The 12,628-nt window shown below is 41.2% G+C and overlaps 1 protein-coding gene across 1 annotated transcript; it reads right to left on the reverse strand.

Moving 5' to 3' along the window:
- Positions 1–178: 178 nt before the first annotated feature.
- hdac3 (histone deacetylase 3) lies at positions 179–8,766 on the reverse strand. The gene is made up of 15 exons (XM_037076937.1): positions 8,569–8,766; positions 7,608–7,690; positions 7,295–7,437; positions 6,670–6,751; positions 5,927–5,983; positions 5,767–5,822; positions 5,548–5,681; positions 5,055–5,135; positions 4,860–4,933; positions 4,594–4,658; positions 3,298–3,387; positions 3,054–3,112; positions 2,693–2,772; positions 1,922–2,079; positions 179–1,827 (listed from the first exon to the last, which is right to left on the reverse strand). The coding sequence occupies exons 1-15, from the start codon at positions 8,621–8,623 to the stop codon at positions 1,758–1,760; spliced, it is 1,287 nt and encodes a 428-aa protein (XP_036932832.1). The 5' UTR covers positions 8,624–8,766; the 3' UTR covers positions 179–1,757.
- Positions 8,767–12,628: the final 3,862 nt, after the last annotated feature.

The raw sequence follows: 12,628 nt of genomic DNA on the forward strand, positions 1-12,628 counted from the left end.
AGAATTTAAACAGAATCCAGACCTGCTCAGCAGCAGCCTCCATTCTGAAACAAACCACTCGCCTCTCGTTTTCAGAATAACTTTCAGCACTATTGCTCGCGTGCTTCCCTCTGGTGGTGGTGTTTAGACCTGGCTGATGAAACTCCATAGTTTAAGTACCTTGATACTACACAAGGGATTCAGTTGGTTCTTTTTTTATTAAAAACAAAAGTAGACAACGATATCAAAAGTCACATAAAACCTGTTTCTGAATAAGAGGACTGGAGGTGACAGATGGTAGAGTGTATCTATGTGGCTTCAGAGTCCTATAGCCACTGAACATCTGTAATGAGCTTTTACAGTGAAGGACCAGCACTGACATCTGACTACTGGCACCACTTTTCCTTTAAATTAGACCTAGTTCTTAAAACAGTTTCTTTGTTTGTGGAAATGCCCTTCATCGCCCTCAGTCTACCAATATTGAAATGGTAAATAAATTGGTTTGGAACCTGAGGAGTTGGTTGCCAGCACGAAATAAAAACCAAAGACATAAATTGCAAACTGAGGTGGGCATATTGAGCGCTGATGACACATCCTGGACTAAAATAACTAAAAATGGTAGAAATGCAGCCTGCATAGATAGCACCAAGGTTCCATGAATCTTGGAACAATACCGACTCAGGAACCAGAGCTAATTTAATGGAAAAACACCATGTGTCACCGCGGCCCTCTACACTATGATCACACTCACAGTTGATACATTTTTAAGTGTATGTACAATAAAGAGCAGATGAAAAGAGGGGAAAGGACGGGAGGAGAACCCCTGTTTGTATCAGCCTCGTTCACTGTGTAGAAATCCGAAATATGTCGCATTCAAATGAAAGATGATGTGAAGGTGCCTTTTCAGAGCTGTAAGGCACATGAATAATGCTGAGAAAAAAAAAAACAAAACAAGATGCAAACCAAAATGTAAGCCGAGTGTTGAACTAAAATGTTTACCTTTTGAGAATCTGTTAAAAATGGTTTAGGTGGTTTAGGAGTCAAAACATCTGGCTCATGTGTGACTAATGGATCCAGGCAGGCACTTGAACAGCTTCTCACATATGCACGTGTCTTAGATAAAATAAATCAACAACTCCTCACGTCTTCTCCGTGACACCTGCTGGGAAATGTTTTTTTTTTCTGTCTCTCATTGAGTGGCGGGTCACATGTGTTCCCGCTCTTAAATCTCATGGGTTGACAGAACGTACATTTGCGCTGCTCAAAATGCTTCATGACCCTTCAGATTCGGATGAAAACATCGCTTGGGCTGCATCCTAAATCCAGACAAACATGGAGCCCATGGGTTAAATTCAGCTTGTCAGATTTGTTACAGATGACGCTTTCCTCTTTATAAAAAAAAAAAAAAAAAAAAAAAAATCACATATTTCATTACTAAGATGACATGAAGTGGAAAAACAATGTAACAAAAAATGCTGTTTTCAAAATCTAGATATTCGACTGTTCATGTATACATACAGAATAGTTTTTTGACACTGCTTGTAAATTCAAAACAAGAAGGAGCAACACGTCGGCTCCGATGACTTGTGTCGATGAAGCGACAGTGGTGTCGGTGTGAAGGACGGCTGATTGAGGACTTTTAAAAACAGAACCTACAGACAAAAAGAGCTTCAGAGTCTTTTCAGTCCTCCCAGAAGTTTTATGTTAAACCTGTGAACACGTGAAGTTCAGAGACCGGAGTTGATGCAAACAGGAAGCTCCGCTCCTCATTTCATGGGTCAAATTTCTACATCGCTCTCTTTGTCGTTGTCGTGGTCGCCATCATAGAACTCGTTAGCCGCCTCTGGCCTGAGGAAGTGACATCATTGACAGACGGTTAGCTACAGGAACACCTCACACATTTGTTGTCTTAAGCTCCCGTCTGGTATCAAAGTGCACTGACCTGGTGTAGTTCTCCTCGCCCCCCCTCTCGTCCGGATCAGGCTCGTCGTTGCGTTCGTAACTCAGCATGTCGGATGGAACATCGTGGATCTGGACGCTGGGCGCGTGGTTCAACATCTTCAGGTTCTCAAAGACTGTCTGACGGATCTGCTCCAGGTACTACAACAACATGGACACATTTAGAAAAGACAGAGTACAGTTGATTTATGGGATTTATTATATTCATTTTTTTAAACAAACTGAGTTAAACATCCTGTTAAGCTTGTTAATTTTTGGGCACTTGACCATTTTGTTTGACCTGTCCTATTCTACCAGACATACACGATTTGATTAAGGAGCCTGAAGCTTCTTTTAAAGTCCTAATTTATAGTCAGTCTGAGAATGGATGAACTGACTAGAATTTGTAAAAGAAAAAACATGAATTACTGTCTACATCTGAACTTCTGACGAGTTACAGGTATTTATTCTAATATTATCCTCAGCATTTAACAGGTATAATCCTATATAATAAGTATAGAAAAGAGTATAAATAGAAAGCTTATTAAATCACAACAGAGGGCACTGAAGCAAAGGTGAGTTTTGATAAACACCACTCCAGCATGAGGATAGAATTAGTGGTTCCAAAGTTACTAATTATTTTAGAAACAATAGCTCTTTGTAGCCACTGGTGGCTGTCTGGGCCTTTGAGGGTTAAATAACTCTGAATGTAAGTCCTGTAGACACTCTGTGGTATAAGAACTCCATCAGTATTCAGTGTGGGACAGTGTCTCACCTGTCTGGAGTTCTGGTTTTCTATCCTGGTGCTGACGTCGGGGTGCAGCGTGAAGTCCGGAGCAAAGTACTCAAAATACTCTGCAGGTAAGAGAGGAGGGACAATCCGGAGAGGTTAATGAAGGGAGGGATATAATGTGTCTGTTGAAAATGATTTACAAAAGAACTGAAAGTGTAGAATCCCTGCTCCTCCAACAGGTGGTGCTACAGACTGAAAATGATCCAATTGTTTACAGCATCGTCTCAGACCCACAGAAACTGAACAGGATCTGTGACGCTGGAACGAGTCCAGGCAGCAAGAAAACCTTAGTGAGAGACACAGAGGTGCATCACACAGTGCAATGACTGAGACGCCAACTCACCGCTGTAAGGCAGCTCATCACTGATGGATTCGTCCAATAACAGAGACGTCTCAAAGGTCCTGCAGCACAACAGAGCAGCTGTTAGTGGAAACACTGAAGCTCACATAATGACTCAGAACCGCCATCAACTCTTGACCTTTAACCCCGTGTTGTGTGTACTAAAGCTGACCTCTGTGTGTGTGTGTGTGTGTGTGTGTGTGTGTGTGTGTGTGTGTGTGTGTGTGTGTGTGTGTGAGTGACTTACCAGCAGCGAGCCACGTTCCTCACTGTGTATCCTCCTCCTCCCAGGACCAACAGAGGGATCTTAAAACTCTTCACAAACTCCACACACTCACTGGAAGACATCAAAACGGCATCATCATCATCATCATCATCATTATCAACATCATCATCGTCGTCATCTTCACTTTATGTTAAACATGACCTTTCATTATCAGGTATTTAATGTGTTGGCACTTTGCCAATTCCAGCTTGGAACGAATGGTTATTTTCATGTTCTATTCATCTGCTGATTAGTTTCATGGACACTTACTCACTTCTTTAGTTTAAAACCCAAACACACCAAATGTTTCATAGTTTTTACTTTTAATTACTAAACCGTTTGACTCATTATTGCCGATCTAGCCGATGTTACTGTTAAATGAGTGTGTGTCAGAATGAGTCAACACAAAGACAACACTTGACTTAACAGAAAAAATGTCTGTTAGTCAGAGAGAGGAGAAAGATGAAATCATGGCTGTAACATGAAGCCAGTGAGTGAGTAAGCCTTCTACCTTTGGGCTTCACCATCACCATCATCATCATTCTCCACCAAGCTGTAACACTTGTAACCGGGGTGGATCACCATGGTAACCTATGCTGTGTGGCTAACCTGCTCTGGAGCAGACTGATTTTAAAACCTGCCAACAGCTGATCCGCTAACCAGTGAGATCGCTGAAAACCTGAGTCATTGTTCCTACTGGACCCCCACACAGACAAAAGAGTTCATAATCAGACATTTTTGATGAACATATTTCTGTTCCAGACGTCCCGCGGTCCAACGGAGAGAGGATTAACGACACTAAATACATTCTGATGCTTAAAGCTGCATTTTAATTCTCAAGTTTCTGTCCTGACAGCATCAATGCTGTACTTTACCCCCATAATCCACCTCTGTATGAGGAAACCCTCTGATAATAATAATTGGAAGTAAAAAGTGTATGCGCCGTCGTCTTTTATTAGACAAATAATCCACACACTGTTAATTAGCTCCACATCAGACAGTCGCAACTTCACTTCTCCTCTTATGTGCAGATGGACATTAATTTGCCTTTTTTATGTAGGTTTTGCTTCATCAGACAAATAAACAACTAATTAAGCAACTTCAACTTTAAATCATGTATAGCTGGATTGTACGACTGGCTAATGGAACCACTAGATGACAATCTTCGCGATTGGGGCGTGAATCTTTGAAAATCTCAATATTACATTCCGCGTGTGTGTCTGTGATCCTTGACTAAAAGAAACTCTTGCTCAGCAATGTAACTGAAGTCAGTCTCACCCGTGTCCTCGTATGCTGAGGTTGAAGCAGCCCAGTCGGTCACAGCCCAGAGAATCTGCTCCGCACTGGAAGCAGAACAACACACACACACTCACAATGTGTCAACAACCTTCATACGAGTACATGCAGCCTGATATTCTGATAAAGGGACAAGTTAACTTTATCTGACACTGAAACAGATGCATCACACACACAGACTGCAGCTGAGGTTAAGAGTTAATTAAACAAAGGAGTTCTGCATCAGAGACGCAGAATCAGTCACTGACCTGCAGGACGATGCAGGTCGGCTGGTAGAAATCCACCACCTGTTTAATAACCGGCTGGAACAGCTGCCTGTAGCCTGAAACACACACACGCAGATGACGGCAGTGTGAATCTCCAGTCACACAACAGTAATAACACAGCTCTGTGTGTTATTCTGGACATCTAAATAATGAACTCTGTGCAGGAGGGGAACTCACTCTGGTCATCGATGCCGTCTCTCAGAGGAACGTTGAGGCAGTAATACCGACCGCTCTCTGCTCCAACTTCATACATGTCACCTGCAGCAAACACACACTGTAAATACTCACCTATACAGAGACAACACAGCCGTAACATGCTGCACACACAGATAAGATATTCACCTTCGCAGCAATTAAAAAGCATTTAAACTAATCAGAAATGTGTCAGCTGGCATTAGTTGTCACCATCACAGTTTGTTGAACTTAAAGATGCTGAAATGTTGAAATGAATCTTGAAATTTAAATTTATTTAATACTACAAGCACTTGCACTATATTCCCTATTAAATAGTTGTCCAGTCATTAGTGTAGATGTACAAACCCTACATTTTAAGGGGAGAAAAAAATAAAGTTATTTGTCTGTTGGGTGTCCATACAAGTAAGCGACCACTGCGTACTCTAAAATAAAATAAAAAATGTATCCTTTCTTTGATTCTTTAAGCAGCTCGTACCTGTTCCTGGGAAAAAGTAGTTCCCATATTTGTGGAAGGACACGGTCATGACGCGGTCTGTCAGGTAAAAGGCCTCCTGTACGCCGTCACCGTGGTGAATGTCGATGTCGATGTAGAGAACCCTCGGATGGTATCTGTAACACACACACACGCACAGTTGTAAAGAGAGTAACAGATACAGTAAACACTTGACAACGGTCAACTCGACGAGCGTCTTACTTGAGCAGCTCCAGTATACTGATGACGATGTCGTTGACGTAACAAAACCCAGACGCCTGCAAACACAGAAAACTCATTTTAGGCCTTTAACCAGTCACAAGTAAGCTAGATGTGATGAGCAGAGAGGATTGACACCAATAAAACAGGACTCTGCTCTGACCTCAAACTTCTTGGCATGATGCAAACCTCCAGCCCAGTTAATTGCAATGTCACAGATCTGGAAAACAGCGCAGAATTACCATTAGGCTGATCGTGTACATCCATGAAACAAACAGGCACAATGTTTTTTACACAGATAAAGAAATATCTTCATGGAAAATATTTGCCAAATCAAAAAGTAAGTCAGTACAGATAAGCCAGTTGTGTAGGTGTTCCTTTAATGTGGCCCAGGACACTGCTAACAGAATGTGATCACTTGTGACCCCGATCACCTCTGAATGTGGTCTGAGTCAGCAGATGTCACATGCATCCTCAATGCGTTTTAATGGCATCCACACCGGTACTTAAAGCTGTCCACTTGTGATCGGATTACTCAGGATGCATGTTGTTACAAAATGGAAACAGCCTCCACGACACTGTGGTCCTGAGTAGCAGACAAGTAGAACTGCAGCTGCACACTGCTGCTGTTTCAGCTCAACATTTAAGTGCCAACACTGAGGGGGGATGTCCAGTGACCTAAGTATCATCTGCTAAACACATGTTCATCTTTTATCAGCAGCTGCTTAGCAAAAACCTCAGAGCAGCACAGGAAGTTTAGATGGCTTCTACTGATGAATAAATCAGCGGCTATGATGCTTGTGACACGACAGCTACATAGAAGACAAAAGCCACTGATTGTCACTGTGGCGACACTGAATTCATTTAGGTTGGTTAGTGTGGGTTTGTATATACTGTGTGTGTTACCTTGTGGTTGAGCTGCGTTGCTCCCTGTAAAGAGGCTCCTGTGTATCTCGAGCAAAACTCAAACAGACCAGGAAACACAGGACTGAAAGAAAAAACACAGGCACAAATATTGTTAGAGTTTTCACTCATGTTTAAAAAGAGCAGTAGCATTCCTTGAAAATGATGCAGATATTCACTGAACAGAGCTAAAAGGAAATGAGACACCCACACCTTAATATGGACCGTGAAAACCACAAGGTTGTTGTATGCTATGACTGTCTAGTACATGTCATAAATATGATATGGTGCAATATGTAAGAACTCATGGGCAGCTTATCACCAGAGTAACAACTACCTGCTGCTAACTGTAGCTAGCTGTTTGCTAGTTAGCTCATTTAACCATGCAGCTAACACAGTGTTGCATGAGTGGACTCTGCCTGGACTGGATGTTTGGAGCACTCTTGGATTGTTGGTGTGCTTTACTCACAGATTACCACCTCTTCAGGAACAACTTGGCTAGGGGCTAGCTGGTTAGCATGCAACATTCAGTAGATATCCTTTCAACAAATTAAATAGATATAATCTGTCTTTTTCTGTTAATAATTTTAGTTGATTTTTGAATATTTAAAACAAAAATCACACTCACCAGTCATCTCCAACATTGAATGTGTTGAGGCTCTTTGTGAAGCCCTGCATGTTATTGGGGCTGACCTTCTGCAGGAAGTCAATGTAGTCTTCAGAGTGGAACCGACACATGTCGTGCTGAGATGCTTTGTATGGTTTGAACACCTAATTAGTAAAAAAAAATATCACCAAATAAAGTACAGTACATTTTGAAATGTTCCATAAGTTTATTTTTTATCAAAATGTTATTGAGCAAATGTTACTGAGAGGGAGAAAAGAGCGCTTCTGCGTGAGCAAGGTGTGAATCTGTGACACCATCTCTGTGCACTGCTCACCATCATTTTCTTGTAGAGTCCATAGTGCAGCACCAGACTGTGAGTCAGAGACAAACGGTGAGGCTTCATGGGGTGGCCAGCACCTGGAGGACACACACGCTTTACAACTTACAAGCATAATACATATATTTCACTGGGGCATTCATAGTGACTTCCTTAAGAACCACTATTGAAAACAAATCTCCTGAGTTACATCGCAGCAGACTAATAAGTGATAAATAAAGTTGATTTAAAAACACTGAAATGCACTTGATACCTACAGCAGGATGTTGTTTAGCTATGTTGTGCAGTTCTTCTTTAAAACGTGCATTTTTACCAGCCACTTAACAGATTACTATCGATTTGTGGCTGCTGAGTGCAGCAACCTGCATGTTTAACCAGCAATTGGTTGGTGGATAGTCATGATTTTCAGCCCTCTGTGTATTTGAGTGTGTGTTGTTGTTTCAGTACTTTAAATGATCTTTAGTTAGATTGGAAGATTGGGGTATTTTTGTTTTGTTAGCATTTCAGTTCCAGCGCAGGTATAGTCGCTATTAGAGCGGGTGGTTTTGCGTAAATATTTCACTTTCACTGTCTAAATACAAAGACCCTTAGAGTACACCAATCCGCAATTACAACAAACGCATTACTTTAAACTGTATGAACATCATAAATGACAAAAGCAGAAGATAGCGAGCAGAGTGACATATGGGCATTTTTAATACTTTAGGATAGCTGATAAAATACCGTTAGCTAGCTAAACATGCTAGATACTCTGTGATTTGCAGAACCAATCGCGATAAAATGAAATTGTTTTATTGTGAAACCAGCACAGCAGGTCTCTAAATGGACTGAGAAAAATGCGAAATGCCAACAATTAAAATTAAGAATAAAACACACCCCTGAAGTTATTAGCATAAAGCTAGTTTACGTTAGCATCGCTTCCCTTTGTAGGCCGGTTCACCACGATAACCAAACTCACCGTAATGAAAGTTGCCCACGTCCGGGTCATAAAAATAAGATGTTCTGTTAGTCATGCTGAACGAATTAATATCTGACTGTTCCCGTTAAACTATGACTGTTCCCGCGGCGATATAATCCACATTTTTCGATCAATTAGCAGTTAGCCGCCATGGTAAACACCGACTCTATACGTCATCAGACAGGGACGGTAGTTACGGAGAGGGGCGGGGGAGGAAACGAAGCGGCCGAAAAAATAAAAGCCTTTTGTCAAATTAATAAAAGTAATTTCCCTCTCTGAACTCATCAACATAAAACATTAACTATAATAAATTACACGAAGTCGTCTTTGTTGCTATTGATTAGGCCTATGTTATTAGAATTTATGAAAGAGGAGGACAGTTAGTTTGTAGTAAAATATCCATGACAAACTGACTGATCAACATTAGTCAAGAGTTTAGTGCAAAATAAATGAAAATGATTTATTGCAGACAATTTATGTGGTCCTTTGATCCTCCTATAAAATACTCCGGTCCCATTTTAAGAAGCTCACGGATGAATCAGGAAGAGGTTTGGCTATTTCAGGAGGCTATAATTATTTGGCTTTAATAATTATTCTCGATGCCTGTCACCAAATCAGGTTCAGACTTATCCAGATGGGATGAGTCTGAACCTGAAAAAAAGAGTCATGGAAACCAATTGAGGATGAATTGAGGGGCATCACAGCCTGAAGAAAGAAGCTGAACTAGTTTGGGTCAGCCGTTGTGGATTTGAATGACAGACTCATGATTGTATTATTTATTCAAACTGGCAAATAGGCAACTTTTTTGCTTCACCTTATAATTCTGATGTAAATAGGCCTAACCATGTAAAGACTGGTTCCCCACAAACCTAGCCTTCACTATGATATTTGGCTCACCACTGTCCTGGACTTTCCTCAGAAAAATAATGGCTGAATTATGGCACAAAAAAAGCACATCTGCCACTTCGCATACAAAATAGGAAGAGGCTTTCTTCTATCTGGTCCCAATCACCAGGTAATGGTGGAACAACTTAAATAACTGCAGCAACTCTACACCTCAAAATAAAAAGATCCCTGCAAAAGTGGACAGGGAGTGTGATAGAAACTGAGGCGAAACAACATTGAACGGACTGACATTCACTCAATGGAAAGCACAGGTATTGTATCAAACTCTGTTTCCTCACTGATATGTGTTTTGTCTTATCTCCGGGACTTGAAGTGGTTCATAACAAGTATTCTTTCTAACAAAACATGCCCACATATTAATACACCCAGGTGTTTTATTCTGTTTAGGTCAAATTGGAGTTAAAAAACAACAACAACAAACAAACAAAAAAAACCTTAAAGTCCAAACAGACAATTTTTTTCTATTTCCCCACAGACACAAAGATAGCTTTAGCAACATGGCTAGCCTGGCTACTGTCCAAAGCAAAAAACAACTGTAATTATTCCAAAGTTTCTCAATTCACCGAACACATGGACTGATCCTGGCACAGTCATTCCTAAAAGAAAAACAAAATGGCCTCAGTTTGTTTTTTTTAAAAACATGTCAGAGTTTAACCAAATCTGCTGAGCGGTCACACCCCGACACAGAATATACAAAGAAGGGCTTAATCATAAGACTAGATGGCTTTTTACAACACCTGGACTAAATCTTTTCACTGGTGTCCAAATGTTGGATTGTGATTGACAGTGGCACAAACACAGCACAGGTGAAAAATGTGTTTGACGCTGGCAGAGTCCAGCCATGGATATACACGTGGATCATGATTATGTGTGAGCTATTATACGAGGATTACTGTGTTAATGAGACTAATTTGACAGCATTAAGCGATGTGAGCTGGGATATCATGTCCCTGCAGGTTTGTTATTAATATCATGGGCATGAGCTCAATACAGCCAGAGTTCCCTGTGCGGAACTGCATTTTTCAAACACACGTGCTCATGAAAAAAAATGAATAAATATGAAAATGGGTTTGGTGGAGATTTTCCAGATTATAAAATGTAAAAGAAAAGACTTTAAGCACCACCACAATACAAAGCAGAACGTGACACATATGCAATATAAACCTGTAAACACAAAACACACACACAGAAGTTTCTGTTCTTCCATCGAGAGGGTTTATTGTTCGTCAAAGCTGCTTCAGCTGAAACGTCTTCTTCATTTTCTCCTTCTCTGTCTCCCTCCTGTCTCTCATGTTTCCTTCACCCTTCCCCTCCCTCCTTCTTTCCACAGTAAGGAATGAAATCTGTGTGTGTTTGCGTGTGTGTGAAATGGCAAGAGCAGATGTGCCCGAGATGTCGAACAGCGCAACCTTACACAGACGGGGTCATGTCCGCCCGCACCATCTGAGTGTGTGTCGGCTGTGTCAAGGTGTGTGTGTGTGAAAGTCTGTGTGTGACAGCTGAACCTCTGAGAGAATTTAAGTGTGATTTATTGGTACACCCTCCTAAACACTGCTATCTGCAATTTCTGTGCACACACACACACACACACACACACACACACACACACACACACACACACACACTAACATGCATTTACAAGAACCAATGAAAGGAGGAGCACAGGAAAGGTGAATTATGTTGTCATTTATTCTTTTTATTCTTGTTTCCTGTTAAATGCTGTGCCTGGAGTTTGATGGCATCATGTTATTCCCAGCATAACTCCACCCAACTTCAACGTGAGCCAAAACATAGCATAACACTTATTTTCAACGTACTACAAGGCACTTTTAACAGAAACAGTCTCATTTCAACTTCTGATGCATCAGTATGACCTACATACGCAAACAAGACCATTAGTGAGAAGAGGAGCTATTTCTGCATAGATATTACAGTTATTGTGGTTGGATTCCAATTCATCCAGGTTGGAGAAGTCACAAAATTAAATCTTCTTTCTTTACGACAGAGTGCTGAGGAAGAATTGAGTGGCCTGAGGGCAGGAGCTGCTCTGTAGTCTGATGGTACATTACTGCATTCCACAGGGGCCGCCAGAATCAACATAAGAAGGAAGTTTCTTATAGCAGCTTTAATCAGAAATCTTCATGAGATTTTTTTGTTTTGTTTTTGCACTTAATATTATAAATCTTGGTTGTTTGTGTAAGCAGTCAGAGACTGGTTTATTCCCTGTCCACGGTGATGTGCACACTTTTTTATGTTGTCATGTGCTTCCTTTGAGCTGAACATGTTTTAAATTAATGATGCCTATTCTCACAGAATTTCTGACTACTAAAGTTATTGCTTGGGTAAAGATGTTATAAGATGCTGAAGTCATTGTACCCTTCTTACAGTAAAGGTGTTATGTGTATCTGTATCTGATAAAGATTTAAATGACTGTAGCCTAGGTTGACAGTTGGTATTTCAGCTTCATGTTCACAGAATTCAAAATATCAGCAATGTGGGACGCCCACTGGAGGCAGAATCCTCAGCAGCAGCCAGGGTTCAACTCCAGCCTTCATCCCCTTATGTCTTGTCCCTTATTCAATCAAAGATATCTGCAATATACTTCTGTCTTTTGCATTTAATGTGATGGACTAGAAAACCTAAGTCCCTCGGACTTGAGTGTTGTTATGTTAGTCTGATGCAAAGATATTTCATCTCCAGGGAGACACAAAGTCCACATGAAATTACTGTGAACATGGGACCGTGTGTGTGTGTGTGTGTGTGTGTGTGTGTGTGTGTGTGTGTGAGTGAAAGAGAGAGAATTGCCCATCCGCGGTTTTATAAAAGTATGATGGAGAGGCTGCCGTCAATAATTGATCATAAAGCAATGCTGCCTCGCCCTCACTCCACTCTGCAGAATGTGTGTTGGCTTGTCCACTGTTTGCCGTTGGAATGTCTGGTTGTAGATTTGACTTTCTCTCCTCTGATACCATGTTTCCTCCCTCCCTCTCTCTCTCTCTCTTTCTCTCTGCTTCACGCTTCTCTGCCTTCAGCTAAATGGCAGCGCTAACCTGAATTGAATTCTTAAGTGTAACTGGTGTGTTTGCCTGATGTTACAGGTTACGGTAGGTTCAGCAGGTGCGCTATAGGCACGGACTGTGATAGTGTTCGTGTG

The sequence above is a fragment of the Acanthopagrus latus genome, chromosome 18 (genome assembly GCF_904848185.1).
Source record: "Acanthopagrus latus isolate v.2019 chromosome 18, fAcaLat1.1, whole genome shotgun sequence".
NCBI lineage: Eukaryota > Metazoa > Chordata > Actinopteri > Spariformes > Sparidae > Acanthopagrus > Acanthopagrus latus.